Source organism: Elephas maximus, chromosome 1, assembly GCF_024166365.1.
Source record: "Elephas maximus indicus isolate mEleMax1 chromosome 1, mEleMax1 primary haplotype, whole genome shotgun sequence".
Taxonomy (NCBI): Eukaryota; Metazoa; Chordata; class Mammalia; order Proboscidea; family Elephantidae; genus Elephas; species Elephas maximus.
Window position 1 is genome coordinate 17,952,949 of NC_064819.1, and position 26,979 is coordinate 17,979,927.

The 26,979-nt window shown below is 38.5% G+C and overlaps 1 protein-coding gene across 1 annotated transcript in view; it reads right to left on the reverse strand.

Moving 5' to 3' along the window:
* Positions 1–26,979, reverse strand: part of UBXN7 (UBX domain protein 7) — a 72,599-nt gene that overhangs the window by 25,479 nt on the left and 20,141 nt on the right. Inside the window, exons 2-5 of the mRNA XM_049879537.1 lie at positions 21,868–22,015; positions 18,792–18,859; positions 6,329–6,394; positions 4,820–4,932 (exon numbers count right to left, since the gene is read on the reverse strand). Of these exons, the coding sequence (XP_049735494.1) occupies positions 4,820–4,932; positions 6,329–6,394; positions 18,792–18,859; positions 21,868–22,015 (395 nt within the window). The remainder of the gene's footprint in view (positions 1–4,819; positions 4,933–6,328; positions 6,395–18,791; positions 18,860–21,867; positions 22,016–26,979) is intronic.

A 26,979-nucleotide genomic window follows, 5' to 3' on the forward strand; every position in this document is an offset into this window, starting at 1 on the left:
CTAGGCAGGTGTTCTTAGCTGTACCAGGAATACACAAAGTCTTTCCAACGTAGTGCCTTTACACTTAGGTTTCATCTGCTGTTTCCCTGGATCGTCCCCTTGTTTGCATTCCCTCATTTCATTCAGGTGTCCACTCAATCTCATCCTCTCAAAAATCTTCCCAGATCTTCCTGTGTAAAACAGTCCTCTCTCCTCACAATTACAAACATGCATCAAATCAAAAAAATCAACCTTGCTTTCAACTTGCCTGTAAAAACATGTGTACCTTAACGGCCCCAAACAGTATTCTCTCTCCTTATCCTATTACAACCCAGAATTTATATATTAGTTGTTGTTTTTGTTTATACATGAATACTTTGTTTTATTGAGCTTCACAGACACTGTGTTCTTTACAAATTGAAGGTTTGTGGCAACCCTGCATCTAACAAGTCTATCGGTGCCATGTTTCCAACAGCAGGTGCTCACTTTCTGTCTCTGTGCCACATTTTGGTAATTCTCACAATATTTCAAACCTTTCCATTATCATTGTATCTGGCATGGTGATCTGTGATTTTAATGTTACTGCTGTAATTGTTTTGAGGGGCCGTGAACCACACCTATTTAAGACAGCAAACTTAATCAATAAATGTTATGTGTTCTGGCTGCTCCACTGACCAGCTATTCCCATCTCTCTCCTTCTCCTCAGGCCTCCCTATTCCCTGAGACACAACAATATTGAAATTAGGTCAGTCGGTAACCCTACAATGGTCTCTAAGTGTTCAGGTGAAAGGAAGAGTCCCATGTCTCTCACTTTAAATCAAAAGCTAGAAATGATTAAGCTTAGTGAGGAAGGCATATTGAAAGCTGGGACAGGTTGAAAGCTAGACCTCTCGCGCCAAACAGCCATGTTGTGAAGGAAAAGGAAAAGTTCTTGAAGGAAATTAAGAAGTGCTGCCCCAGTGAATGCATGAATGGTTAAGAAAGTGAAACAGCCTATTGCTGATATGGAGAAAGCTGTAGTGGTTTAGACAGAAGATCAAGCCAGCCACAACATTCCCTTAAGCCAAAGCCTAATCCGGAGCAAGGCCCTAACTTGCATCAATTCTCTGAAGGCTGAGAGAGGTGAAGGAAGCTGTAGAAGCAAAGTTTGAAGCTAGCGGAGATTGGCTCGCAAGGGTTGAGGAAAGAAGCCGTCTCCGTAAGATAGAAGTGCCAGGCGAAGCAGCAGGTGCTGATGTAGCAGCTGCAGCGAGTGACCCTGAAGGTCCCGCTGAGGTAACTGATGAACGCGGCTCCACCAGACGACAGGTTTCAATGCAGACACACAGCCTTGTATCGGAAGAAAACGCCGTCTAGGACTGTCAGAGCTGGAGAGGACAACTGAGGCCGGCTTCAGAGCTTCAAGGGACAGGCTGGCTCCCTTGTTAGGGGCTGCTGCGGCTGGGCCTTAAGGGGAAGCCAATGCTGATTTCTTATCTGGAAATCCTGGGGCCTCTGCTCTCCTCTGCTCTGCAAGTGGAACAACAAAGCCTAGAGGACAATACATCTGCTTACAAGACGGCTGACTGAATACTTTAAGCCCACTGTTGAGATCTACTGCTCAGACAAAAAGATTCCTTTCAGAATATTACTGTTCATTGACAATGCACCTGGTCACCCAAGAGCCCTGACGGAGATTAATGTTGTTTTCATGCCTGCTAGCACAACATCCACCTGGATCAAGTACCTCGATGTTTCAGTGTCCCTTGCATTTAGGTGTGGGCATGTTGCCAAGCTCTGATCAATGACGGGAGTAATGTGTACAGCTTCCAGGTTGTGCCTTAAAAGGCAGAGGGTGTACCCTTCTCAGACTCCTCCTGCCTCCATGCAGACTGGGAAGCAAACATGGGGGTAAGCCGTCTTGAATCATGTGGACAAGGGCAAGCAAGATCTAGGGGATGGCAGAGCAAGACAGAAACAACTATACCTCTAATAACTTTATAGAGCAGAACCATCCTAAGAGCCTATATTTCTACCTTGTTTAAGCCACTGTTCGTTGTTGTTGGTGTTTTTTCAATCTGGTATCTACTACATGCAGTCAAATCTTTATCCCAACAAATATAATCCCCATCACCTAGAACAATGCCTTGCAATAGAAGGCACTTGATAAAATATTTATTCAAAGAACAAGTGAATTAACTAGTCTCTCATTTGGTTAGCATGAGCCAGTCCCCTTGAACAAGATCACTGCTAGCTACACTAAGAAAATCTAGTTTCTAAATCTGTAAAAATGTGGCTCAGATCTACATCTAATATGGTGACTGTAATGGTTAAGGTTATGTATCAACTTGGCTGGGCCATGATTCTCAGCGGTTTGGTAGTCATATGATGGTGTGATCACTTCCATGATGAGATTTGATATTACGTGATCATCTCCATGATAGGATCTGCTGAGTGGCCAATCAGTTGAAAAGGAGTTTCCTTGTCCGTGTGGCCTGCATTGAATTTAAGTGGATATTCTGGCAAGGCCTCTAGCTGGTTCTGGATCCTGCAGCTGGCTCCTGTTCATCTGACCTCTGGTTCTTGGGACTTGAGGTAGCCGCTTACCTGCATTCTTGCCTGTCAAACTTTGGGATTCGTGGATCTTCACAGCCTGTAAGCAACAGCCCTGTTCTCTGACATGCTGATCTTGGGTTCGCCAGCCTCTGTGGCTACGTGCATCAGGAGAAGCCTATCCTGATCCACAGACTTGGACGTTCCAGCCTCTAAAACTGTGTGAGCCATTTCCTTGATATAAATCTCTTCCTATACACTTTACTGGTTTTGCTTCTCTAGAGAACCCAGCCTAAAACAGTGACCAAACCTCTGGGCCCTGCCTGAGTAAGCCAGCAGTTGGGCTTCTAATTTTTAATATTCACGTCTCTAAATTCAGTGACTTACTTTGCATACTTCCTTCCTAATTTTTATAAAATGAATGAATTTATCTTGAATCATAATGAAATACCTACCTTTTCTGGGATCGTTTATTGTCATTTTTCTTAATTTATTGTGCTTTAGGTGGAAGTCATTTATGTCATTTAAAGACCTGTAGATGGTAAAGTTTATTACCAGCATGCAAACAATACAGGTCATAGAAAAAAAAAGGTGATATAACTTAAGAAAATGAACCATAGTTCAGAGAACATTATCAAAAGAGATTCGAAATTTCCCTCAATGAACAAGCAACTGAGGAACTGCTTTTTACGAGTCCACAGTAAAACTAAGCTTCGCGTTCCTGCATTAAGTCCTCGGGCAAATCGGCAGTCTAACGAAATTGGAAAACATGTCAAAACAAACTCAGATCCTTTTTTGTCTTTCATTTTACTGCTTTTCTCTCTTGATGGCTGTGTTACCACCAGGACACTAGAAAGGACAGGCAGACAGAATGCCTGGAACTGAAGCTGTCACGTTAAGGCCATGAAAGAAAGATGAAGAAAACTGAGGGGACAGCTAACCTGACATCTTTGAGCTGATAAACAAATATCAACAATTCCCTCAACTCCAGACTGATTATGTGAGAAAAAAAGTAAACCCTTGTTTGACCAAATCACTATGAATTGGGTTTTCTGTTACATGCATCCACACACTTTCAGGCTTTACAATGCAGACAAATGAAATTGAAGAACAAGCTTGCAGTTAAGTTTTTTTTATCTTAAATACTCCATTTAGATTAATATAAGAATATGTCAGAGGGTAATTTTTTAAAACAATCATAATTCATTCTCAAATATGCAGATGGTATTCATAATTTTTACAGTTATTCTTTGGTCTAGTTTTTCCTAACAGATAAGACTTGCATGAAATTTAAGTGATTTACATTTACGGAAATGCTATCTGATTCAAAAGAGCATTAGAATACTAGTCAATACCCAAAAACACACTGTTCGAACACCTCAACAGAAGAGTATTTAAAATCCTAACTGAACTCACTGATTTAACAAATATTGTATTCCTATTAAATACAAGTGACTGGGTCTCCAAGATTATCAACATGAAAAGAAATATGTTCCTCCTATCCTCATTAAGCTTATAATCTAGCAGAAAATCAAATAAACCTGCTCTGGAAAGTTTTCATTGGCTATAGCTAAGATGGAGCCCTGGTGATGTAGTGGTTAAGAGCTACGACTGCTAACCAAGGGGTCAACAGTTTGAATCCACCAGCTGCTCCTTGGAAACCCTAGGGGGCAATTCTACTCTGTCCTATGGGGTCGCTATGAGTTGGAGTCGACTCGACACAACGGGTTTAGATTTTTTGGTTGTCATAGCTAAGATAAAACCAGAGAGAGAGAGAATACTCTTTGCAACTAAATATATTCTTTGAAAACACACTGCTGTTGTTGTTAGGTGCTGTCAGTCAACTCTGACTCTTAGATACTCTAAAGGACAGAACAGAGCTACCCCATAGGGTCTGAACTGCTGACCTTTGGGTCAGCAGCCATAGCTCTTAACACTAGAATTCCCATAAAAATACGGGCAAAAGATACCTACAAACAATTCACAAATGGCGAACACACACACAAACACTGTCTTAGTAGTAATCAAAGATACACAAACTTAAGAAAAAAAAAAAAAAGATTTTTAAAAAAAGCTATCAAACTGGCAAAGATTCTACAATGATACCACACAAGGCCAATAAAAGGGCTTCCACGCAAGAAGCAATCTTATATACCGCTGTAGAAATCAATTTTAGGTATATCATTTAGTAATACTAAGATGCCAATTCCCTATATGCTGATAACATTTTTTTTTCCTCTTAGGAAGAAAAGAACTGCATTGAAAATACAGGATTCATAGTTAAGGCTTAGAACTTTCAACAACTTACTGTTTCAAAGCTGCCTTTATGCATCAGGTCAATGGGCGGCCGGAACAGATCTGCAAGTGTAGTTAGTTTCTTATCTATTGCTCCTCCATTTCTTAATTCCTGCTCTTGCCGAACTGCAAAACAGGGGGATGAGAAAGGTTCCATCAGCCATACAATAAAACACTGTCATGGATTTCACAATGAAAAAACCTCATATCAACTGAAACAATTACTGCAAAGATCTAATGTTGACACTGAAAAAAAAATTGTGAAGGTAGGAGGGAGTCTTAAGACCTGGAATTCCATATCTAAAGACAAGAACAAACACAGATATTTAAATTCATTAAAAATGGTGTCAACCAATCAAAATCGTTTCCTTCAAGTATTCAAAACTAACAGCACAGGAGAATACTTTCATTTCATCTATTTCTGAAAGTGATCCTAATTCCTTTTCTGTTATTTCTAGTTATATTCCCAATTTTTAAAGATTCTGGCAGTGGGAGATGATGATCACTGTGTTGGAAGGGCACAGGATTTCCTGCGTGACCTCAATCACTTTGGGTTCCTATTTAACTCTCCCCGAAGTTACAAGACCTCTCCGTGCCTCAATGAGCTCACTAGACATCAACTACAAAATCAAGTATAGTCTAAGAGTTTCTCACAGATTCTCTAAACCTGTTTTTTCTTAGAATTCCATTGCTAAATCTCTACTGTGTCCTCAAAAAGTGTAAGGTCAAGATTTTCATTCCAAATTATTCCTCAGAAAGATATAAACCTATTCCAAACAACTTGGAATAATATGGCAAAACGTTAATAGTGGCTGTTTTGGGTGAAGAGTCTTTTTCTTCTTCTGTTTTTCAATCCCCTACAATAACCATTTTCATTGTGGTCATTTCTTCCATTCATATGTATCGGGATCCTGAGGGAAATCATTTTTTTTTTTATTATACCTAGCACTTAAGTGCTCATTCAGAAGCTGATTATGTAAGCTTGTAAATTACCAGGTTTCTCGTATCATCTCCGCCTCCCTTATTATTTTGCTATAACCAAGTAGTGTAGAATTTGGAACAATTTACCTCAAGGGGGAGTTAACAACAATCAAAAGCAGACTGAATTCATACTTCCACATTTTAAATAAGGTGAAATCTTCAAAGTAATGAGGTCTAATATTCAAAAAGCATATACAGCAAAGCAGGATCTTGACCTATAGCGGAATATATGGGCACTTTCCTACGCTCTCCAGGGCTTTATTTGTTCTGAGAGACAGACAGGCAGACAGACACAGAGAGACAGAAAGAGAGAGAGAGAGAGAGAAGTTCCTGGTTGAAGTTTAAAATTACATCTAAGCTCACTTTAAACTCTTCAAATGGAAAATAAAAAGGTCTAATCTTAGAACCTGCAACCGCTCTTTAATTATAAAAGTGCTTCCTTAGGAAGGCATTATCATACTTAGTATGATTATGCTACACTGGAATTACCTACAAGAGGTGAACGATAAAGGCAGTAGTAAAGTGGTTCATAGATACCTACTAGTTTCAGTTTGAAAATCCCGGAAACCATCAAATATTGAACGTGCAGGCCGTCGTCTTTTAGGAGCTTCGGGGAGAAAAAACAGAATTGATTCAAATTCTTAAAACATTAATTTTGAAACTTAAAGTTATCTATACACGTTACTTGTTTTTAAAACAATGATAGATTCATAATGGTGGCCTCCCTCAAAACCAAAAAATTTTAAAATCTTTAAGTCACAGATAATTAACTCAACCATCTTCAGTCCAACTATTTCATCTTACAAATGAGGAAATTAAGGCCCAGTTAAAAGACTGGACCAAACTTTCGTAAAAAAGATGGACTCAAGTATGGGTATTAAAAAGAAGATTTTGAGTAAGACTCCAGATGGAGATGAAGCTACACACACTAACTTAGGTTAGTCTAAGGGATCTGGCCACCCTTTGTTCTAACACTCGAGTAACACTAAGTTCTAAACTATAAGATTTAAAAACTACCTCGTAGTGTGTGGATACACATGTAGTCTTATAAACACCAAAAACATTTTTAATTTTAGGGAAAAAAATTTTCACACAGTTACCTAATGCTTTTTAGTTACAGAAATTCCACTAAAAAGAACCAAGGTCTTCTGATACCCCTATCAAAGTGTCTATCAGCCTATCCTTAAGTATTTTATAGTTAAGATCTAGAATGTAACAATCAAAGCCTTATCTTCCTATATGCATGCATTCTTCAGCTTAACAAAAAAATTACCATATCATTTATGTACATTTCAATAAGAAAGGACCTTTAACGATCCTTTCAATATGGGTAAGTTATTAAGTTGGTTCATGGCAAGCCTGGCCGGCATGTAACTAGAAGAATGCTCCAAATACCGACTGCAGCAACATCAGACAGAGCATAAAAGCCCTCTATCCCAGGCCAAAGCAACCTTCCCAACAGCCTGAGTTTGCCATTACAGGGTATAATTATTTCTATCCAAGAACTATTGTGCAAAAAGCAAAACAAAACAAACAAAAAAAGGCAGAACCACATTTAAAAAACCTGTTTGTTTAAAATACATCTATACTTACACCATTCATGCATACTTATGTGGGTATCAGTATTTTTTTTTCTGTGCAGAAGCAGAAAAATCTGTTTATTTTGTTGTGCTGTAGGTGAAAGTTTACAGCTCAAGTTAGTTTCTCATTCAAAAGTTTATACACATGCTGTTTTGTGATAGTTGTTGCAATCCCCACAATGTGACAGCACTCTCCCCCTTTCAACCCAGGTACCCTGTGTCCATTCATTCAGTTCCTGCCCCTTCCTGCCATCTTGTCACTGCTTTTGGGCAGGAGTTCCCCATTTGGTCTCGTATGTTTGCCTCAACTAAGAAGCATGCTCCTCACGTGTGTTATTATTTTATATGTCTGTCTAATCTTTGTCTGAAAAGTCTGATTCCAGAGTGAGTTCAGTTCTGAGTTAGCAGTGTCCGGGGGCCATTGTCTCAGGGGTTCCTCCAATCTCTGTCAGACCAGTAAGTCTGGTCTTTTTTTGTGAATTTTAGTTTTGTTCTCCATTTATCTTCTGTTCTGTCCAGGACTCTACGTTGTGATCCCTGACAGAGCAGTAGGTGGTGGTAGCCAAGCACCATCTAGGTCTTTTGGGCACAGCCTGGTGGAGGCTATAGTTAACGTGGCCCTTAGTCCTTTGAGTTAATATTTTCCTTGTGTCTTTGGTTTTCTTCATTCTCCTTTGCTCCAGATACGATGGGACCAATAGATGTATCTTAGATGGCTGCCTGCAAACTTTTAAGACCCCAGACGCTACTCACCAAAGTGGGATATAGAACATTTCCTTTATGAACTAAGTTATCCCCACTGACCTAGATGTCCCCCGAAACCACAGTCCCTGTCCCTTAGGCCGAGTAACTTGGTCCCTCAAGGTGTTTGGATATGTCTGGGAAACTTCTTTGCCTTTGCCTTAGTCAAGCTGTGCTGTCTTTTCCTTCACCAAAGTTGACACCTGTCCACTATCTATCTAGTTAGTCGTTTGTTTTACCTCCCTCTCCCTCCCCACCCTCATAACCATCAAAGAATGTTTTTTTCTATGTGTAAATCTTTTCTTGGGTTCTCGTACTAGTGGTCTCATACAATATGTCCTTTTGTGATTGACTTGTTTCACTCAGCATAATGCCCTGCAGATTCATCCATGTTGTGAGATGTTTTGCAGATTCATCATTGTTCTCTATCATTGTGTAGTACTCCATTACATGTACCATAATCTGTCTATCCATTTATCTGTTAATGGTCACTTAGGTTGTTTCCATCTTTTTGCTATTTTGAACAGTGCTGCAATAACATGGGTGTGTGCCTACGTCTATTTGTGTGACAGCTCTATTGCTCTATGATATATTCCTAGGAGTGGGATTGCTAAATCATACTGTATTTCTATTTCCAGCTTTTTAAGGAGGTGCTGTGTTATTTTCCATATTGGCTGTACCATTTTATATTCCCACCAGAAGTACATAAGAGTTCCAATTTCCCTGCAACCTCTCTCTGTATTTTCTGTTATCCCTCCCTGTTCTGGCACCCCGATCACTTGTAGTCTATTTCTTTTGATACAGTCCCACACGATTCTTAGGGTTTCTTCATTTTTTTTTTTTTTAGTTCTTTTATCTGATTTTTCTTCAAATATATTGGTGCCAAGTGCTTTTATCTTCCATCTCACCAAATCTGCTCCTCTTTCTATTGAGTTGTCTAATTCTGTAATTTTATTGTTAATCTTCTGAATTTCTGATTGCTGTCTCTCTACGGATTCTTGCAGCTTATTAAATTTTTCATTATGTTCTTAAATAACCTTTTTAATTTCTTCAACTGCTTTATCTGTGTTTCTTGGCATTTTCTGTGTATTGCCTGATCTCCTTCTTGATCTCATTCCTGATGTCTTGAAGAGTTCTGTATATTAATCTTTAATATTCTGCATCTGGTAATTCCAGGAAGGCACCTTCATCCAGAAGATCCCTTGACTCTTTGTTCTGAGAGCTTGTTGAAGCAATCATGGTCTGCTTCTTTATGTGATTTGATACTGACTGTTGTCTCCGAGCCATCTGTAAGTTACTGTATTAGTTTATTTTATGTTTGCTTACTGTATCCTAGCTTCTTACTTTGTTTTGTTTTGATATGCCCAAATAGGTTGCTTGAGTGAGCTTTCTTGATTATTTTCACCTTAGAAGGTCTAAAGTCCTGTCACCAGATGGCTAGAGTTGTTATCAGGTATATCAGCCTAGGAGTCCACTCACCCTCCCTGTATGGATTCAGCTCAGGTGTCCTGGTAGTTGGTCAGCAAATGTGTGGTACAGGCTCTGTCCTACAGTCTTAGAGGGGCAGGGGTGATTGGTGTAGGTACCAGTATCTGGTTGCAGCAGGGAGTCACGCTCTGAACAAGGCAGGGGGCTGACAACCATCCCCCGAGTGTCTGTGAGGTAAGCGTGTCCATTTCCTAGAGTGCACAGGTGGGTGGGTTCTACAGGCGGACCATGGGCACCCAATGCTTTTGGTTATAAGTATTGGGAGGTACCAGTTATCTTGGATCCCTGTTGCAGGTGGCTGGGTGACCTGAGTGGAGCCACCAGTCCTTGGGTAGGTGAGGACCCTGTTTAATAGGCAAAGCGGTGTCAAACATCAAACACCCACCTCTCCACTGCACAGCTGAAACAGCTGTAGTCTGCCAACAAAGGCCAATTCTTCTGAAATAGGCCCACACAGGTCCACGCAGAGGGGAAAGGTATTCAAAGTCCATGGACCGTTTATGCCTGGACAGGAGCCGCTTCTGTTCTGAGCTCCCCAGCTTAGTGGAGCTGGCAGATTATCTTTTCCCCAGTTGTGAATGTATTCCTTCTCCAAGGCCGGCAGAACGGCTCAGGGCACTCAGCAGAGCCTATCTCAGGCCCAGGGAAATTGGCAGCCACTGAAGCCGGCTTGGGGACTGGGATGCAGTAAAATATACGCCAAGTACTTAGCTTTTGTGGAGAGAGCCATTCTTCCCTGGTTTCAGAGGTGTGAGTAGGCTGTGCGGCTGGCTGTTTCTCCCTAAGGAAACTGTGGCTGAACGCTACCACCAGCCCACAGCAGTCGCTCCCAGGAATGATGCCTGAGGGCTCCCGTTGATTCAGGTCCGGCAACTCCTCTCCACTTCTGAACTGTCTGTCCTTCCCCCTGCTGCTCAGTCTGTTTTCTAACTTTGCCTTTGATGTTCAGGTCTACCAGCTTGTCATAAGTATAATCGTCTCACTTGTTTTTTCAGGTCTTTGTTGTAAGAGGGATCATCGGAGGTGTCTGACTACTCTGCCATCTTGGCCCCGCCTCCCTCCCCTGCAACTTCTCTAACATTTGTTATTTTCTGTTGTTTTGATTAGTCCCAGTATGGTTAGGGTGAGATGGTATCTCACTGCAGTTTTGATCTGAATTTCTCTAATGGCTACTGATCACTAGCATTTCCTCACGTGTCTGTAAGATGTCTGAATATCTTCTTTACTGAAGTGTCTGTTCATTTCCTTTGCCCCCTTTTTAACTGGATTATTTGTAGCTTTACTGTTGAAGTGTTGAACTACTTCACAGATTTTAGACCTTTGTCGGATATGTCGTAGCCAAAAAATTTTCCTCAGTCTCTAGGTTCTCTGTTCATTCTTTTGGTGATGACTTTTGGTGAGGATAAGTGTTTAATTTTTAGGTGCTTCCAATTATCTAGTTTCTCTTCTGATGTTTGTGCATTTTTAGTTATGGTTTGTATTCTATTTATGCCATGTATTAGGGTCTGTGTATCAGTATTTATGTTAAAGAATCACAGTATTATCTGAGAAAAAAGATTTGAAAAAAAGTTCCTTTCACTCTTAGAACTATTTTTGGTCAAGAGTTCTTATTTCAAGTATATGTGCCTCTAACACATACATACATGTATGTACCAAATAATGCTTTTGTAAAATTAGTTACCCCATACTTTTTAACCATGACAATTAGGAAAGTAAGGGTTCCCTAGAGAAAAAGAAAATTAAGGAAATATTATCATTTACAATAGCATCTAAAGAATAAAATACTCAGGAATAAATTTAACCAGGAAGGTTAAAGACTTGTTTACAGAAAACTATAAATACTGCCAAAAGAAATCAAAGGTCTAAATAAATAGGACATTCTGTGTTAGCAAACTGGAAGGCTCAATAGGGTTAAGGTGTCAATATTACCCAAAGCAACCAGAAACACTATGCAATGCCCATCAAAATTTCAATAGCCTTCTTGACAGAAATGGAAAAGCCAATCCTCCAATTTATATGGAAGGGCAAAGGTCCTTGAAGAGCTAAAGCAATCCTAAAATGGGAGGATTCATGCTCCCTGACTTCGAAACATACTATAAAGTTACAGTAATTAAAACAGCCTGTTACTTGTGTAACAACAGACTTAAAGACCAATGGAACAGAACTGAAAGCTCACAAATAAATTCCATACATATATAGTCAACATACATATATGATCTTGGCTGAAAGCAGAGAATACCAGAAAGATGTTTACCTGTGCTTGACTATGCAGAGGCATTCAACTGTGTGGATCACAGCAAATTATGGATAACACTGCGAAGAACAGGAATTCCAGAACACTTAATTGTGCTCATGTGGAACCTATACATAGACCAAGGGGCGGTTTGTTCCAACAGAACAAGGGGACCCTGCGTGGTTTAAAATCAGGAAAGGTGTGTGTCAGGGTTGTATCCTTTCACCATATTTATTCAATCTGTATGCTGAGCAAATAATCTGAGAAGCTGAACTATATGAAGCACACGGCATCAGGACTGGAGGAAGACTCATTAACAACCTGCAATATGCTGGTGACACAACCTTGCTTGCTGAAAATGAAGAGGACTTGAAGCACTTACTGATGAAGATCAAAGACTAGTCTTCAGTATAGATTACACTCAACATAAAGAAAACAAAAATTCTCACAACTGGACCAATAAGGAGCATCATGATAAACAGAGAAAAGACTGAAATTGTCAAAGATTTCATTTTACTTGGATCCACAATCAACACCCATGGAAGCCGCAGTCAAGAAATCAAAGGACATACTGTATTGGGCAAATCTGCCACAAAAGGCCTCTTCAGTGTTAAAATGCAGAGATGACCCTTTAAGGACAAAGATGTGCTTGACCTAAGCAATTGCTTCATATGTTCTTGAAAGCTGAACAATGAATAAGGAAGACTGAAGAAGAAATGATACATGTGAATTACATTGCTGGCAGAGAATACTGAAAGCAGTGCTAGACTACAGGGTTGCTATGCGTCAGAACTAACTCGATGGCAATGGGTTTTGGGATCAGAAGAATGAACAAATCTGTCTGGAAGAAGTACAGCCAGGATGCTCCTTAGAAGTGAGGGTAGCGAGGCTCTGTCTCATGTACTTTGAATGTATTAGGAGGGACCAGTCCCTGTAGAAAGACATCATGCTTGGTAAAGTAGAAGGTCTGTGAAAAACAGGAAGACCCCCAAGGAGATGGACTGATGCAGTGGCTGCAACAACAGGCTCAAACACAGCAGCAACTGTGAGGATGGCGCAGGACCGGTGGTGTTCCGTTCTGGTGTGCGCAGGGTTGCCATCAGTCAAAACCTACCGGAGGGCACCCGACAACAACACGGTCAACTGAGTATCAACGAGGGTGCTGAATTCACTGAATGGGGAAGGAAGAGTCTCTTCAATAAATGGTGCTGGGAAAATCTGATATCCTCATGCAGAAGGATGAACCAGGATCCAACGCTTACACCAAATAGAAAAATCAATTTAAAATGGATCAGGGGCCTTAATGTGAAAACTAAAACCATAAATTTCACAGAAGAAAATATAGGGATGACAATGTGGAACCTAAGTTTTTGTGATAGGTTATCAGATACCACGACAAAAGCACAAGCAGCAAAAGACAATATAGACAAATGGGGCCTCAGAAAAACTAAATATTTACGTGCATCAAAAGGCGTTATCAAAAAAGTGAAAAGACAGCCTACAGAGGGTTGAAAATCTTTGGGAACCATATATCTGACAAAGGTCTAATATCCAAAATTTGTAAAATACTTCCACAACTCAACAACAACAAAAAGACAAACAACCCAATCAAAAAACACGCGAAGGACTTGAACACACATCTTACCAAAGACAATGTTCAAATGGCCAACAAGCACACGTAAAGATGCTCAAAGTCATCAGCCATTCCAAAAACCAAACCCGCTGCTGTCGAGTCGTTTCCAATTCACAGTGACCCCACAGGACACAGCAGAACTGCCCTACAGGGTTTCCAGGGCTGTAGTCTTTACAGAAGCAAACTGCCAGGTCTCTCTCCCATGGAGCAGCTGGTGGGTTCCTACCACTGACCTTTCACTTAGCAGCTGAGCGCTTTAACCTCTGTGCCACCAGGGCTCTTTTCATTAGCCATTAAACCCGTTGCCGTTTCATTAGCCATTAGGGAGATGCAAATGAAAATCACAATGAGATAACCATCTCATCCCCAACAGAATGGCAACGATCATTAAAAAAACCAGAAAACACCAGGAAGGAGAGGCTGTGGAAACAGAAGCTCTTATCCATTGCGAGTAGAACTGTATGTTGATATGGCCACTGTGGAAAATAGTTTGGTGGTTCCCCAAAAAGTTGAACACGGAACTATTATATGACCCAGCAACTGCATTCTTAAGCATATACTCAAAGACCTGAAAGCAGTGCTGAGAACAGACGTATGTACACTAATGTTCATTACAGCACTGTTCACAATAATCAAAAGGTGGAAACAAATGAAATGACCATCAACTGACAAATGGATAAACAAGATGTGGTATATACATACAATGGAATATTACTCAGCCATAAAGAGAAATGAGGTCACAAAAGGATAAATACTGCATGATACCACTTATATAAATAAGCAAATAGATAGAAACCAAAAGTAATTAGTGGTTGCCAGGGGTGGAAGAGATGGCTTTTGCTTAGAGTGTATTGAAGGTATGTTAATGATGGTAGTATAACTTGGTAAGTGAGAGAGAGAATGGTTGCACAACTTGAAGAATGTAATCAATGCCGCTGAAGCTTACATGCAGAAATTGATGAAATGTTTTGTGGGTTCTTTTATGTTATTTCACCATAAAAACAACCAAAAAACAGAGACCCAAGGAATCTTGAAAATTCTGCACAAAAAATCACAAACCCATGACCAAATAAACAAAAATGTACATGCTGCTAATTAGGTCCTTTAAAAGCTGTTACTGTTCATTATAAAATATTAACCGAATATATACTAAAAAAAGAAAAAAGCAAGGGTATCTTAGGACAAAACAGAATAGCTGCTCAAGAAAGAACATCATTATAGGAGAGTTAGCAAATAAAAGGCAATTTTCTTCAACTTTTTAAACTGCCAAAGGCAGGCCAATCAACACTCCACTTCTTTCACATTCCCTTCTCCCTCTCCCAGTTTTCCCCTTCTCTACTCCGTACTTGATCTCCTGGGTATTCTCACTACTTCCTCTATTGCTAGCCTCTATGTAAGCCCTTTTACTTCTTGGGCTTGTAGCCTGTTCCCATTTGTTACCCCCTTATCTACCCTAAGTCTAACCAAGACCCTCTCCCTCAGGCCGCAACACCTCTAGCCCTAGGACCATTACTCCTGCCTGTCTCTTCAACACGAGGTTCCCTGGCACTTCCAAGCCACTTGCTACAAGCTAATATGGTCTTCCATACACTCACTCTACTGACTAAATAATAGAAGTGCTGGTCACTAAGGCCAAATAGGCTAAGCTACAAAGATCTAAAAGAGATTCAAAGGATGCTTCGAAGCCAAAAATGGGAGTGGGACAGGTGGAAAAAAAATTTAGTGAGAAGAGTAGCACTGTTTTACAGTTTTCTTTTAAAATTTGGTTTAAGAGAAGACACCTGGCTTCTCAGATCTGCTACTACTCTGTTAGTTGAAGTATATGAAGAGAATTAAAATTCCACCTCATATTGATACACAGTTGGAAACAGAAGTAGTTTAGTAGCCTTTTCAGATACTTGTGGATAATCTTTTTTGATAATACACCAAAACTCAACAAGTGGCAGTTTCTTAAAGGTTAGCTGCAATGTGGAATTTGAAACCTTATCAATTAACTTTCCATATTCTATGCCGTTAAAATTCACTAGTCTATGTGTTAAGGAGTTTGTACGATGGTGCCCAATGATCCTTACTGTCTCCTACATTCACATTCTGTTTACGAATTCTATGGACAGGATTTAATATCTTAATTCTATTGAATAAAATGTGCCAGAGGTGATGGGCAGAGGTTACATTCTGGGCTGCACTCTCTGGCCAGCAGTGACACGAGCGAGCTTGGGAGCAGCTCCTCCCCGAGTCAAGTTCTGAGATCACTACACTTCTGGCTGACACCTGGACTGCACCCTTGTGAGAGACCCTGAGCCAAAGGAACCCAGCTAAACCACAATGGGTTCTTGACCCACAGAAACTGAGATATCAAATGTTTGTTTCAGGCCACTAAGTTTTGGGCAATTTGTTACAGAGCAAGAGATATCTAATTCAGTGTATTTTGTACTCTGAATGGATCTTTTACCTATGTACAAGTTTGTAATATCACACATTTGTCCTTTGAAAATATTTGTTCACTGAGTTATCCAAAGGAAACCCTGGTGGTATAGTGGTTAAGAGCTATGGCTGCTAAACCAGAAGTTTGGCAGTTCGAATCCACCAGGCGCTCCTTGGAAACCCTATGGGGGCAGTTCTACTGTCCTTACAGGGTCACTATGAGTTGGAATCAATTTGATGGCAACAGGTCAGGGAGTTATGCAAATATTTCCAATATTGACCAGTTCATTATACCACATTAAAAAAACTCACATCTGGGAAGTACTGGGAAGCTGTCTCACTCATAATGGTGGCTACGAATTTTCTAAAATTCTAATTTTTGCCTGAAAGCTCACTTCACTGGCCACAAATACAGTCAGCTGTGTGCCCTGAAGTAACAGACTCACTTTGCTCATTTTCAAGTAAATGTCTACCAAATGCCCAAGTCTAAATAACTATCATTTGGTTAGCCATCTTTCAAGTAAAATAGTGTTTCATGAAAAAAGCAGCTAGGTCAGCTCACCAACTGCACAAGTGCTTTTCCGTCATACTTCAGTACATAAAGGTGCTTCATGCATACATCCTATTTCATCACACAGAAGAATATTAAAAAGATGTATACTCAATGGTCAAGATATAATAAAATTTACTGCTCTGACAGGGAAGACAATATAGAGCCGCAGACAGATCAGGAGAAAAATGTAGAATAAAATTAAAATTTACAAAAAAGACCAGACTTACTGGTCTGACAGATACTGGGGGAACCCCGAGACTATGGCCTCCGGACACTCTGCTAACTCAGAACTGAAGCCACTTCCAAAGCCCACTTTTCAGACAATGATTAGCCAGGCCTATAAAACGGTAACACACATGAGGAGCGTGCTTCTTAGTTCAATCAAATATATGAGACCAAATGGCAACTCCTGCCCAAAAGCAACGATGAGAAGGCAGGAGGGGACACAAAAAAATAGACAAATGGACATGGGGAACCTGGGGATTGCAACCAGTGTCACAAAACAGTATGTGTATAAACTTCTGAATGAGACACTAACTTGAGCTGTAAACTTTTACCTAAAAGCACAATTAAAAAAGATTTCATAAAATTAGTTTTTTTTTATTGCTTCATTAAGAACACTATTATGGAAGAAAAGCCTGGTGATCTACTTCCCCCCTAAAAAATCAGCCATTGAAAACCCTATGGAGCAGTTCTATTCTGACACATATGAGGTCGCCATGAGTCAGAGTCAACTCAACAGAAATTGTTTATTTTTTTAAAATTACGTGTTGCAAACAAAAAGAAAAAAAAAGAACATTATTCAACAAAACCCTCCGCCCCTCTTAAAACTGTGAGTGTGTGGCAGTGAACTAGAAGCAGTTTGATATCACCGCTCTGATTCAATTAACATACCAGCAGTTTGACTCACCATTACTTTTGAACCATCCGGGCAAATGTCAACACAGTGAAAAAGGCAAAGAGTATCTTAGTATTATTATGAAAACAATATGGCCTTACAGATCCCCTGAAAGGGCATCAGGGACCCCAAACCCCACAAACTGTTGCTTTAAATCAACACTGACTTAAGAAGAAAACAATTCTCCAAAGACCTTTTTCAGATTACAGTAAGGTCTAACTAACAATGATGGTTACAACTGGCTTCCTAACTGTATAAAGTCATTCTCATTCCTCTCCTTAATTATGTCAATCCAGAGATAAAAGGAGGAAAGTAGGGTTTCAAACGGAACTCTTTGTTCAAAAGCAAGATAACACAGAACCCATTTCCTCTAGTTTTCTCCATTCAAAGATCCTACAAGGACATTACTCCTCAGCTCTAAAATCTATTCCTAACACTTATACGGAAAAAAAAATTACGAAAAATGCTTTATTACTTTTGGTATATTAACGGCACAATGACTGGCTGAACTGAACAGTCCAGAAAACACATACACACTTCACTATTCAGACCTTATAGTTTTCTTCCACCCACCTTTATGTATTTCTGAATATACAGGGTATACTATTTTATTTCATGTTACAATAATATGCCAAACCCGCCTAAAGGTCTATCTTAGAAAAACTCTCAACTAAGGTGCTCTTTCAAATCCAAAGATATTGTTTATTTGATTTTCTCCATCTTTTTCTTATAACTTATTTCTCCTCTATTCCAGTTTACCTAAAAAACTTTGTATAGGTCTCTTGTTCTCAACTTTCAAAATAAACTGTTTTTCTGCACTATTGTGAATACATACAATATACATTTCCATATCTGTTTGCTTAACCAGGTTAAAACTCTATCTTCTAGTTTTTATAAACGCATTAATGTTTAAATACTTAGTTCACAAAAGGGAAGTCCGTTCTTATTAAACTAAAACTATAAATTTCCTTTAAATCTGATTAAATGCCCCATTCTCCACCATCTTCCCCATGCACCCCAAATGATATCACAATTCTTTGCATAAGTTAGGGGTTACTATCTCCTCTGTTCAAAATAGAAATAACACTTCTAGAAATTAAAAAAGAGGGCCAGTACAGTATACCAAGATAGTAATGACATGGCAGAATCCAGAAAATGAAAAATAATCTGAGTCTTTTATATGACAGATTCATTTCCATTACAAGGTAGTAGTTCTTTTTGCTAACTTTCCTCCTTTTGGCCTCCTACAATAAATAACAATTTTTTCAATCTGGTCCACTCATTGGAAGCAGCTAATTGTGCAACTTTTCTGAGTGGAATAAAAAATGTAAGATAAGAAATGACTCTAGAAGTAACAATACCTGAGCAAGCCTCCACGTTTTGCGATAGTTTCATTAAAATCTAATAAACAAAAATAAAGTCAAATAAAGCTGAAGAAAAAAAGGTGAACTTACCACCAAACAGAGGTTCTGGCTCCACCAATATTTCCTGCTTTTGAGGAATTGGGGCACGAACTTCTTCTCTATTTAAAAAAAAAAAAAAAAATGGTGAGAAAATACCAAAATGAAAACTCTGTCAACTGTTCTCTTTGTTAGCTATTTATGAATGCATTCTAATTAACAAGTAAAACGAAAAAAAGACTTGGTGACTTTTAGGAACCATGCTAAGTCATAATTTTTTAGATGGTTTTCATGTAGAGATCAACTGGAATAAAGTACCTGGCATAGACAGCTCAAATTTTTTATAAAGAAAGAGAACAGAGAAATAAGAAATATTTCCCTTTCTCTTTCAAGTTCTCTACCTGAAATTCTTTAAGAAAAAAAAAAAAAGGACAGGGAATTAAAAAAAAAAAAATCTGGCTAAAATGAATAGAAAAATATAGGCTTAATAAATAGAATCAATATTATACCAAGTAATATATAATAAATAAAAAAGATATATTAAAATAAGCTTAAACAAATAGGCAGTGAATTTTATGCTAGTTGTGAAAAAGGCTAACATAGGTATTATCCTGTGTTACTTATTAAATAGACCCTAATATATATATATAAAAAAAAAAGGAAAAAAATTCATTACTCATCTTCTGAAAGCCTACAAACTCTTCAAAGATATCTCTACAGAGTCTACTAATAATTCATCTCTTCTAGTGAAAAATACTCATTTACATATATTGTAAAAATACTGTGCTCCTTCAATTTTTATAGTTTTACCTCAAATATTAAATTCTCTGCTGATTCATGTTCATTGCAAGTAATCCTAACTTCCAAATTTATAATCTCCCTGCTCATAATAAATGTTAATTTAAGTTCACCCTAGCGCTTTCCACACTGAGCTTAATTCCCTGTTTTTGATATCTAAGACTTGGAACTCCAAAACATGCTTTACAAAATAAACAATACATCAACAATTATTAACATCCTGTAAACAAAGAGCTAGTTAAACAAAGAAATCTCCAGTAAGCCAAATGACTGAAGGATAAAATATAATTCAAAATTATGTTAAATTTCCTACTGGATATTAGTCACTGCACACAGAATTTCAATAATCTGAAGGATTATTGAATAATACAAGTGTAAGAGGAAGATAATACAACTGTCACCTCTGCTAATCTTTTCATCAAACAGAAACATGCCCATTAATTATCTTAAGAAAACTAAGACTTTAAAAAGAAAACACCTTTTACTTAAATAATGCATTCCACCATTGGTATAACTCACTTTGCTTTGTGAGTGCATATCTGTGTATGTATTTCTAAAACTAATTCAATTACGCAACAAAAAAAAACCACTCTGTGATGAAATAGGTCAATTAGGGCAATGGAGTAAGTAGTATTCCCTATACAGAAAGACTTGATTACTATATATTTAACTGTATTTGTTCTAAGAGTGTTAGCTACCTAACAATGGAAAGACAGGACAATAAAAGGTGACCTGTTAAGAGTAAAAATTATAGTTGAAGAATTAGGAGTCACTATAAAATGTTAGGGTAAACCCTGGTGACGTAGTGGTTTAGTGCTACGGCTGCTAACCAAAGGGTCAGCAGTTCGAATCTGCCAGGCACTCCTTGGAAACTCTATGGGGCAATTCTACTTTGTCCTATAGGGTCGCTATGAGTCAGAATTGACTCGACAGCACTGGGTTTGGTTTTGGGTTTTTTTGGACCAGATGTTAGGAGTCCTGGTGGCGCACCGGTTAAGAGCTTGGCTGCTAACCAAAAAGTTCGAATCTACCAGCTGCTCCTTGGGAACGTTATGAGGCAGTTCCACTCTGTCCTATGGGGTTGCTATGAGTTGGAATCAACTTGACAGCAATGGGTTTTTGGTTTTTACCAAATGTTAAATAATTACCAATACAAACCTTCTAAGGCAAATTATAATGCAATTATTCAGTAGGAAAAGGCATTCATTTATCAAAACTTTTTTTTAAGCACAATTAAGAAAACATGCTTTATACAATAAGGGGACCAATATGCTCCCCAAAATCAATTGTGAATACCTGTTATTCAAGTTTCTGTATGCTAAATCATGTTTTCATATTGATTTTCACTAACAACCTGAGTTATACTGAAGGAGAATGGGATATCACACTTAAAATACATGGCCAACAGGAAAGAAACTTCATAAAATGTTAATAATTCTCTCTGAAGTTCACATTTCATGTGGAAACAGTATCACTTTAGAATCTGGAACTAGATCAACAAAAGAGGCAATTATGTCCTGTGTGTGATTTGGCTGTTTAAATTTATCTCCAGTTTAATAAAAATAAAATCTAAGTCTTTTGCCTATTCTGATTTAAGAAGGTTCTTCTTGTTTAGTACCTCATGTCAGTTAATACTGACAGTCATCAAGGATTGTGAGCATTAAACTCTCATTTTAGGACCTATAAATTTTTATTTCAAAAATCAATGTTTTCCTTTGAATAGAGTTCATCTATAACATTTTCTAAAGACTGTTGGAATTCTGCCCGACAGGTATTTATTTTCCAACTCATATCGGTTATCAAATGTAAAGGGTAAAAACACCATGTCTCTTTGCCACTTACTACTATATCCTATATATTACAGTACCATATGCTGAAGGTGCTTCTAGTGATTAACCAACATGTAACTATTTAAGATATAAAGGATTGAAATTATTTTTCAAAAAAATTTCGTGGCTACTTAAAATTTTCCTGGGACAATGGAGGAAAATCTAGAATTGGGAAATCCGAGCTTTGGGGGGAATTAATTCCATATATGCTACTTAACTGCTGTGTTAGCTTGGGAAAATAGTTATACCTCTGCTTTCTTATCTATAAAATGTGGATAATAATGCCATCCTACATAGGGTTCTTTGGAGAATCAAATAATAGGTGTAACAGTGCTCTATAGAATTTATAGTATATCAGTACAAGTATTTCATTTGTTATTTTTTCAAATGCTTTCAACCTTCAGTTTTTTCAAAAGCAGGGAATTAACCTAACTTTGATAAAAATATAACTTGCTCAATTTAGGCAGGTGGGATGGTCCTAACAATAACAAATAAATTCATACTCTGCATGTGGTCTGACAGTGGAGACACTTGCTGAACTGGTACTGGGCTCTTCAGCGATTCCTCCACCATCCAAAAACATAGTGACCGCCATCTCCAGATTATTGTTGCAGGCTTCAAGCATATGTTTCCCTACACTTTCACTTGCACCTGAAATGGCAGAAAAGACAGAAAAAAAAGTAAAAAAGACACTTTCTTAGCTCATAGTAGAATACAGACTTCTCAAGCAAATTAATAGTACTCTTTCCCCTTTAGAATAAATGGTCTTTTTTTTTTTTAATCCATTAGTTCACTTCTAAATTGTTGGCTGGCTAATGTGAAATACACGGCTAGAAAAGGAGCAGCATTAAAATAGAAGTCTTCCTTCATAATAAAACAAAAATTAAATAAAGCAATTTGCCATTTCTTTAAATAGTCTAAGTATATACTTGCTAATAAACTAAAAAAAAAGATAAAGACCACATTTTAGAAAGTTAGAAATGCTTTCTGTCAGGATGAAGGCATTTCTCTTAGCATTTGTTTCTCTTTGCTAAAAATAAAACTATTTTTAAAATCAATGGAAGAGAAATGAAATGGAGCAATTTTGTCTAAAACAAAACTAAGTCAAAATCCACTAAGAAACTGTCAATTCTCCTCATTTAAAACTGGTCCTATCAGACTTACTCATTTGTAAATAAAGTGAGCAGTTTGCTAGATGCAATGTATACTGGTAAAGCCCTTTAAAACTTTTTCATGCCTGTTGGTACATACAGTGACCATGACAATTTTCCAGCCTTTGGGAGGGCAGGGGTTAGTGGGAAGCTATTGTACCATTGACAGTGCAGCAAAGCAGGGGTCCTTTATGACTGAAACAAACAGGCATATGCCACAAGTTACTGTTTTTACAGGGTACTGTACGAGCTGTCTGAGTTTTGGGGAGTAAAAAAACAGAAATTTTGAAAAATTTTATTTCTTACACGTATGTACCAATAGACCCCAGTGGGGACTCTGGGGTATAATTAGTAGTAGTTCTTATGTACCACTAAACACTTAGGGTGGGCCTGTGGGAGGGGGCAAGAAAACAAATCCATACTATCCACCAAAAATTCAGACACATTCAATGATTCAGTATGCTTCCATTAATGGAAATTAATGGTATCAACAAAAAATTCAAAGCAGAAAATAATCGGGTTACCAAAGGCTTATTAAGAAAACAATTTTACATACATCAAGAAATGTAAAAATACTTGTTCCTTTATGACCCAGTAATTTGGGCCTTTATATGGATTAAATTGTGTTCCCCCAAAAGATATGTTGAAGTCCTAAACCTTAAACCTGTGAAATGTGACCCTGTTTGTAAACAGGAGTTTCCTTTTGTTATGTTAATGAGCCATGCCAGAGTAGAGTGGGTCCTAAAGCTAATCCTTTCTAATTGGTGTCTTATAAAAAGGAAGACAGACAGACAGACAGACACATACGGGGAAATATGCCATGTGAAAATTCATCTACAAGCCAAGGAATGACAAGAAACCCTTGAGACTGCCAGAAGCTAAAATAGACAAGGAACGCTCTTCTCCTACCGTGCACAGAGTACAGCTGGCTGGCACCCTGAATCCAGGCTCCCAGCCTCCAACTGTGAGACAATAAATTTTTGTTCCTTAAAGCTAACTACTTGTGCCATTTTTGTTACAGCAGCTACTAGGTAAATAAGATAGACCACTCGTCAAAAGATAAGGACTTACATAAAATACTACATGCACAATGTGTCCACGTACATATCCAGCATAGTTTTAGGTAATGCTGAAACACTGGAAACAACATACACATCCAATAATATCAGGATGTAAATTATAGTACAGGCAGCCCCTGACTTACAACAGGGTTCCGTTCCGATGACTCCATTATAAGTCGGTTCTGACATAAGTTGAACATCTCTTTTTAAAGTTTTCATTGTTACTGCCTTTTATCTTTATAAATCTGATCTTTGAACATCTTCTGTCATTTCTGAAAGGCAGTTTTACTGGGTATTCCATTCCAAGGTTAACAGTTATTTTGTCTGAGAATATTGAAGGTATTATTCCAATGTCTTATGGCTCTGCTGTTGCTGGTGGAAAATCAGTTGCCAGACTAAAAAAACATTTTTATAGCAATCTGTCGTTTCTCTTTGGCCGCTTTTAAGATCCGTCTCTGGTCTTCTACGGTTTCACTCTGATTTGCCAGGGCTGATGTTATTCGTTCTCTTTGGGATTCACTGGGCTTCCTCCACCTATTGACTCATATCACTTCCAAAAAATTCTCAGTCATTTCTCTTGGACCATTGCTTCAGCCCTCCATTCACACTTGTTTCCTCCTGGAACTCCCATTACATGTATGCTCAAGCTCTTCACTCTATCCTTTACGGCCCTACTTTTCTTTCATATGTTTATCATCTCTTTATCTCTCTATGCTAAATTTCTTCAGCACTATCTTCCAGTTGACACATGTCTCTTCAGCTGTGCCTGATATGTTTTTCAGCTGTTCACTGAGCTTTTAATTTCAGGTATGTTTTCACAGCAGAAATTTTTTTCCCCCCTAATCAGCTTGATCATGTTTTAGAGACCCTCATTTCATACTCACATTTCAATCCTTTCATTTCTTCAAACGTATTAATTTAGCTTACTGGAATTACTAAGACAAAACAAACTTTTTACAGTCTCTATGGGTCATTATCTCTTGGTTCTAGTTAAACTGTGTCACGGGTTTTGTGATTTTCTGACTGATCTCATGGGCTTTGGAATTTTAATGTGTTTTTTTTTTTCTTTCCCCTAAAATTTATTTGTTGTTGTTGTTGAGAAAAGGCACAGCAAAACATACATCAATTCAACCACTTCTACATATACAATTTCAGTGACACTGATCACATTCTTTGAGTTGTGTAACCATTCTCAGCCTCCTTTTCTGAGTTGTTCCTTCCCCATTAACATAAACTCACTGCCCCCTAAGGTTCCTATCTAATCTTTCCAGTTGCTGTCGTCCATTTGATTCTACACATATATTTCTTAAAAGAGTATAATTCTCAAGGCAGACATTTGTACTAGTTAAGCTAAACTATGAACATTTGAAATTCTATTCTGCAATTTCCCCCTTTTAATCAGGATTCTTCTATACAATCTTTGATAAAAATGTTCAGTAATAATAAAAAAAAATAATAGCACGGCATATATTTACAACCACTACCACCAAAAAAAAAAAAAAGAGTAGCTGCTGATGCTGCTTATGTACAACCAAAAAACCTCATGGGATTTGGTTCCCTGGTTTGGAGGTTTAGGGTCATGGTTTCACGGGACACCCCAGTTAATTGGCCTAATAACACTCTTTAGTGCTTCTGTTCTACTTCCTAGTTCCTTGGGTAGTGCCTGGGGTGTAAAGGCTTGCAAATGGCCATCCAAGGCATAACAACTGGAGGAAGAAGGAGAGTAGGAAAGAGGATGAGGATACAGAACGTGTGGATAATCGCCCTCCTGAATTGCCACAAGAACTGGATGGTGCCCAGCTACCATTACTGAACATTTTGATCAAAGATTCTATAGAAGAATCTTGATCAAAGCGGTGTGTGGGGGAGGGGTGGGGGAATGTAGGACAGAATGTCATATTCTCATGGACCCCAGACTTGCTGGAGTCATGAAGATTGGACGAACCCCTGAAACTACTGCTCTGAGATCATCTTTAAACCTTAAACCAAAAATATCTCTTTAAGTCTTCTTAAAACCAAGCAGTAGCTGAGCTCCATTAGTAAAATATGTCTGCCTTGAGCATTATGCTCTTTTAAGAAATAACTATATGGAATCAAAGCGACAACAGCAACTCAAAAGATTAGATAGGAACCTTAGGTGACGATCAGTTTATGTTAATGGGGGAGGAAAAACTCAGAAAAGCAGGGTAGAAGTGTTGACTCAAAGAACATAATCAATGTCACTGAATTGTACATGCAGAAATGGCTGAATTGGTGTACATTCTTCTGTGTATATTCTCAACAAAATAGAAATTAAAAAAAATCTTCTTGAGGACAATATACTAGGAAAAAAGTTTCTCTAGATGAACTGGTATGCTCATTTTATCAGATGAGAACTATGTAAAAAGTTAAAGAGTCCCAGTGGCACAATGGTTAAGTGCTTGGCCGCTAACCAAAAGGTCTGCGGTTTGAACACACCAGCTGCTCCGTGGGAGAAAAGACCTGGCAATCTGCTCCCATAAAGATTACAGCCAAGAAAACCCTATGAGACAATTCTACTCTGTCACTGAGGGTCATTCTGAGTCAAAATCAACTCAGCGGCACACAACGGCATGTAATAAGTTAACCCTTATCCTTATTTCAGTGGTCTTGTATGTATTTCCGTTGTCGTAAATATCCTCAAATTGTTTTCGGAAGCAAGATATAAACAATAAATAGCATTCAAAATCTTAAAAAAAAAAAAAGGCAGCTGGGCACCATCCACTTCTTCTGGTCTCATGGCAAAGGAGGCATTTGTTCATGGGGGCAGTTAGCCACACATTCATTTCTTCTTCCTATTCCTGACTCTCCATCTTCCTCTGTTGCTTCAACTAAAGAGGCCAATTTTTGTGCCTTGGATGGCCAGTTGGAAGCTTTTAAGATCCCAAGCACTATGAAACAAACTAGGAGTAGAAGAGAAGCACTAAACACGTTTTTATGCCAAATAACTGGGATGTCCCATTAACCATGACCCTATACCTCCAAACCAAGGAACCAAATCCCCATAAGGGGTTTGGCTGCACATCAGCAGCCTCTGCAGCTACTTTTTTTGGGGGGGGGGGGGGCGGGCAGGACATTGTAATGTCTATCACACCACTTTTGCCAATTCAACTTTTTACAGGAACACAACTTACGGCAATTACAATAATCAGCTATGCAATCCTACCCTTAGCAATGAGAATTGTCCACCACCGCAAACCAGAACTCCGTACTCCATAAGCAATAACCCCGCCTTTCCCCCCGCCCTCTTGTCCCTGGTAACCATTAATAAACTTTGCTCTCTATACACTGCCTTTTTCTCGTCTTTTATATAAGTGGAGGTCACACAATATTTGTTCTTTTGTGACTGACTTATTTCACTCAGCATAATGTCTCAAGCTCCACC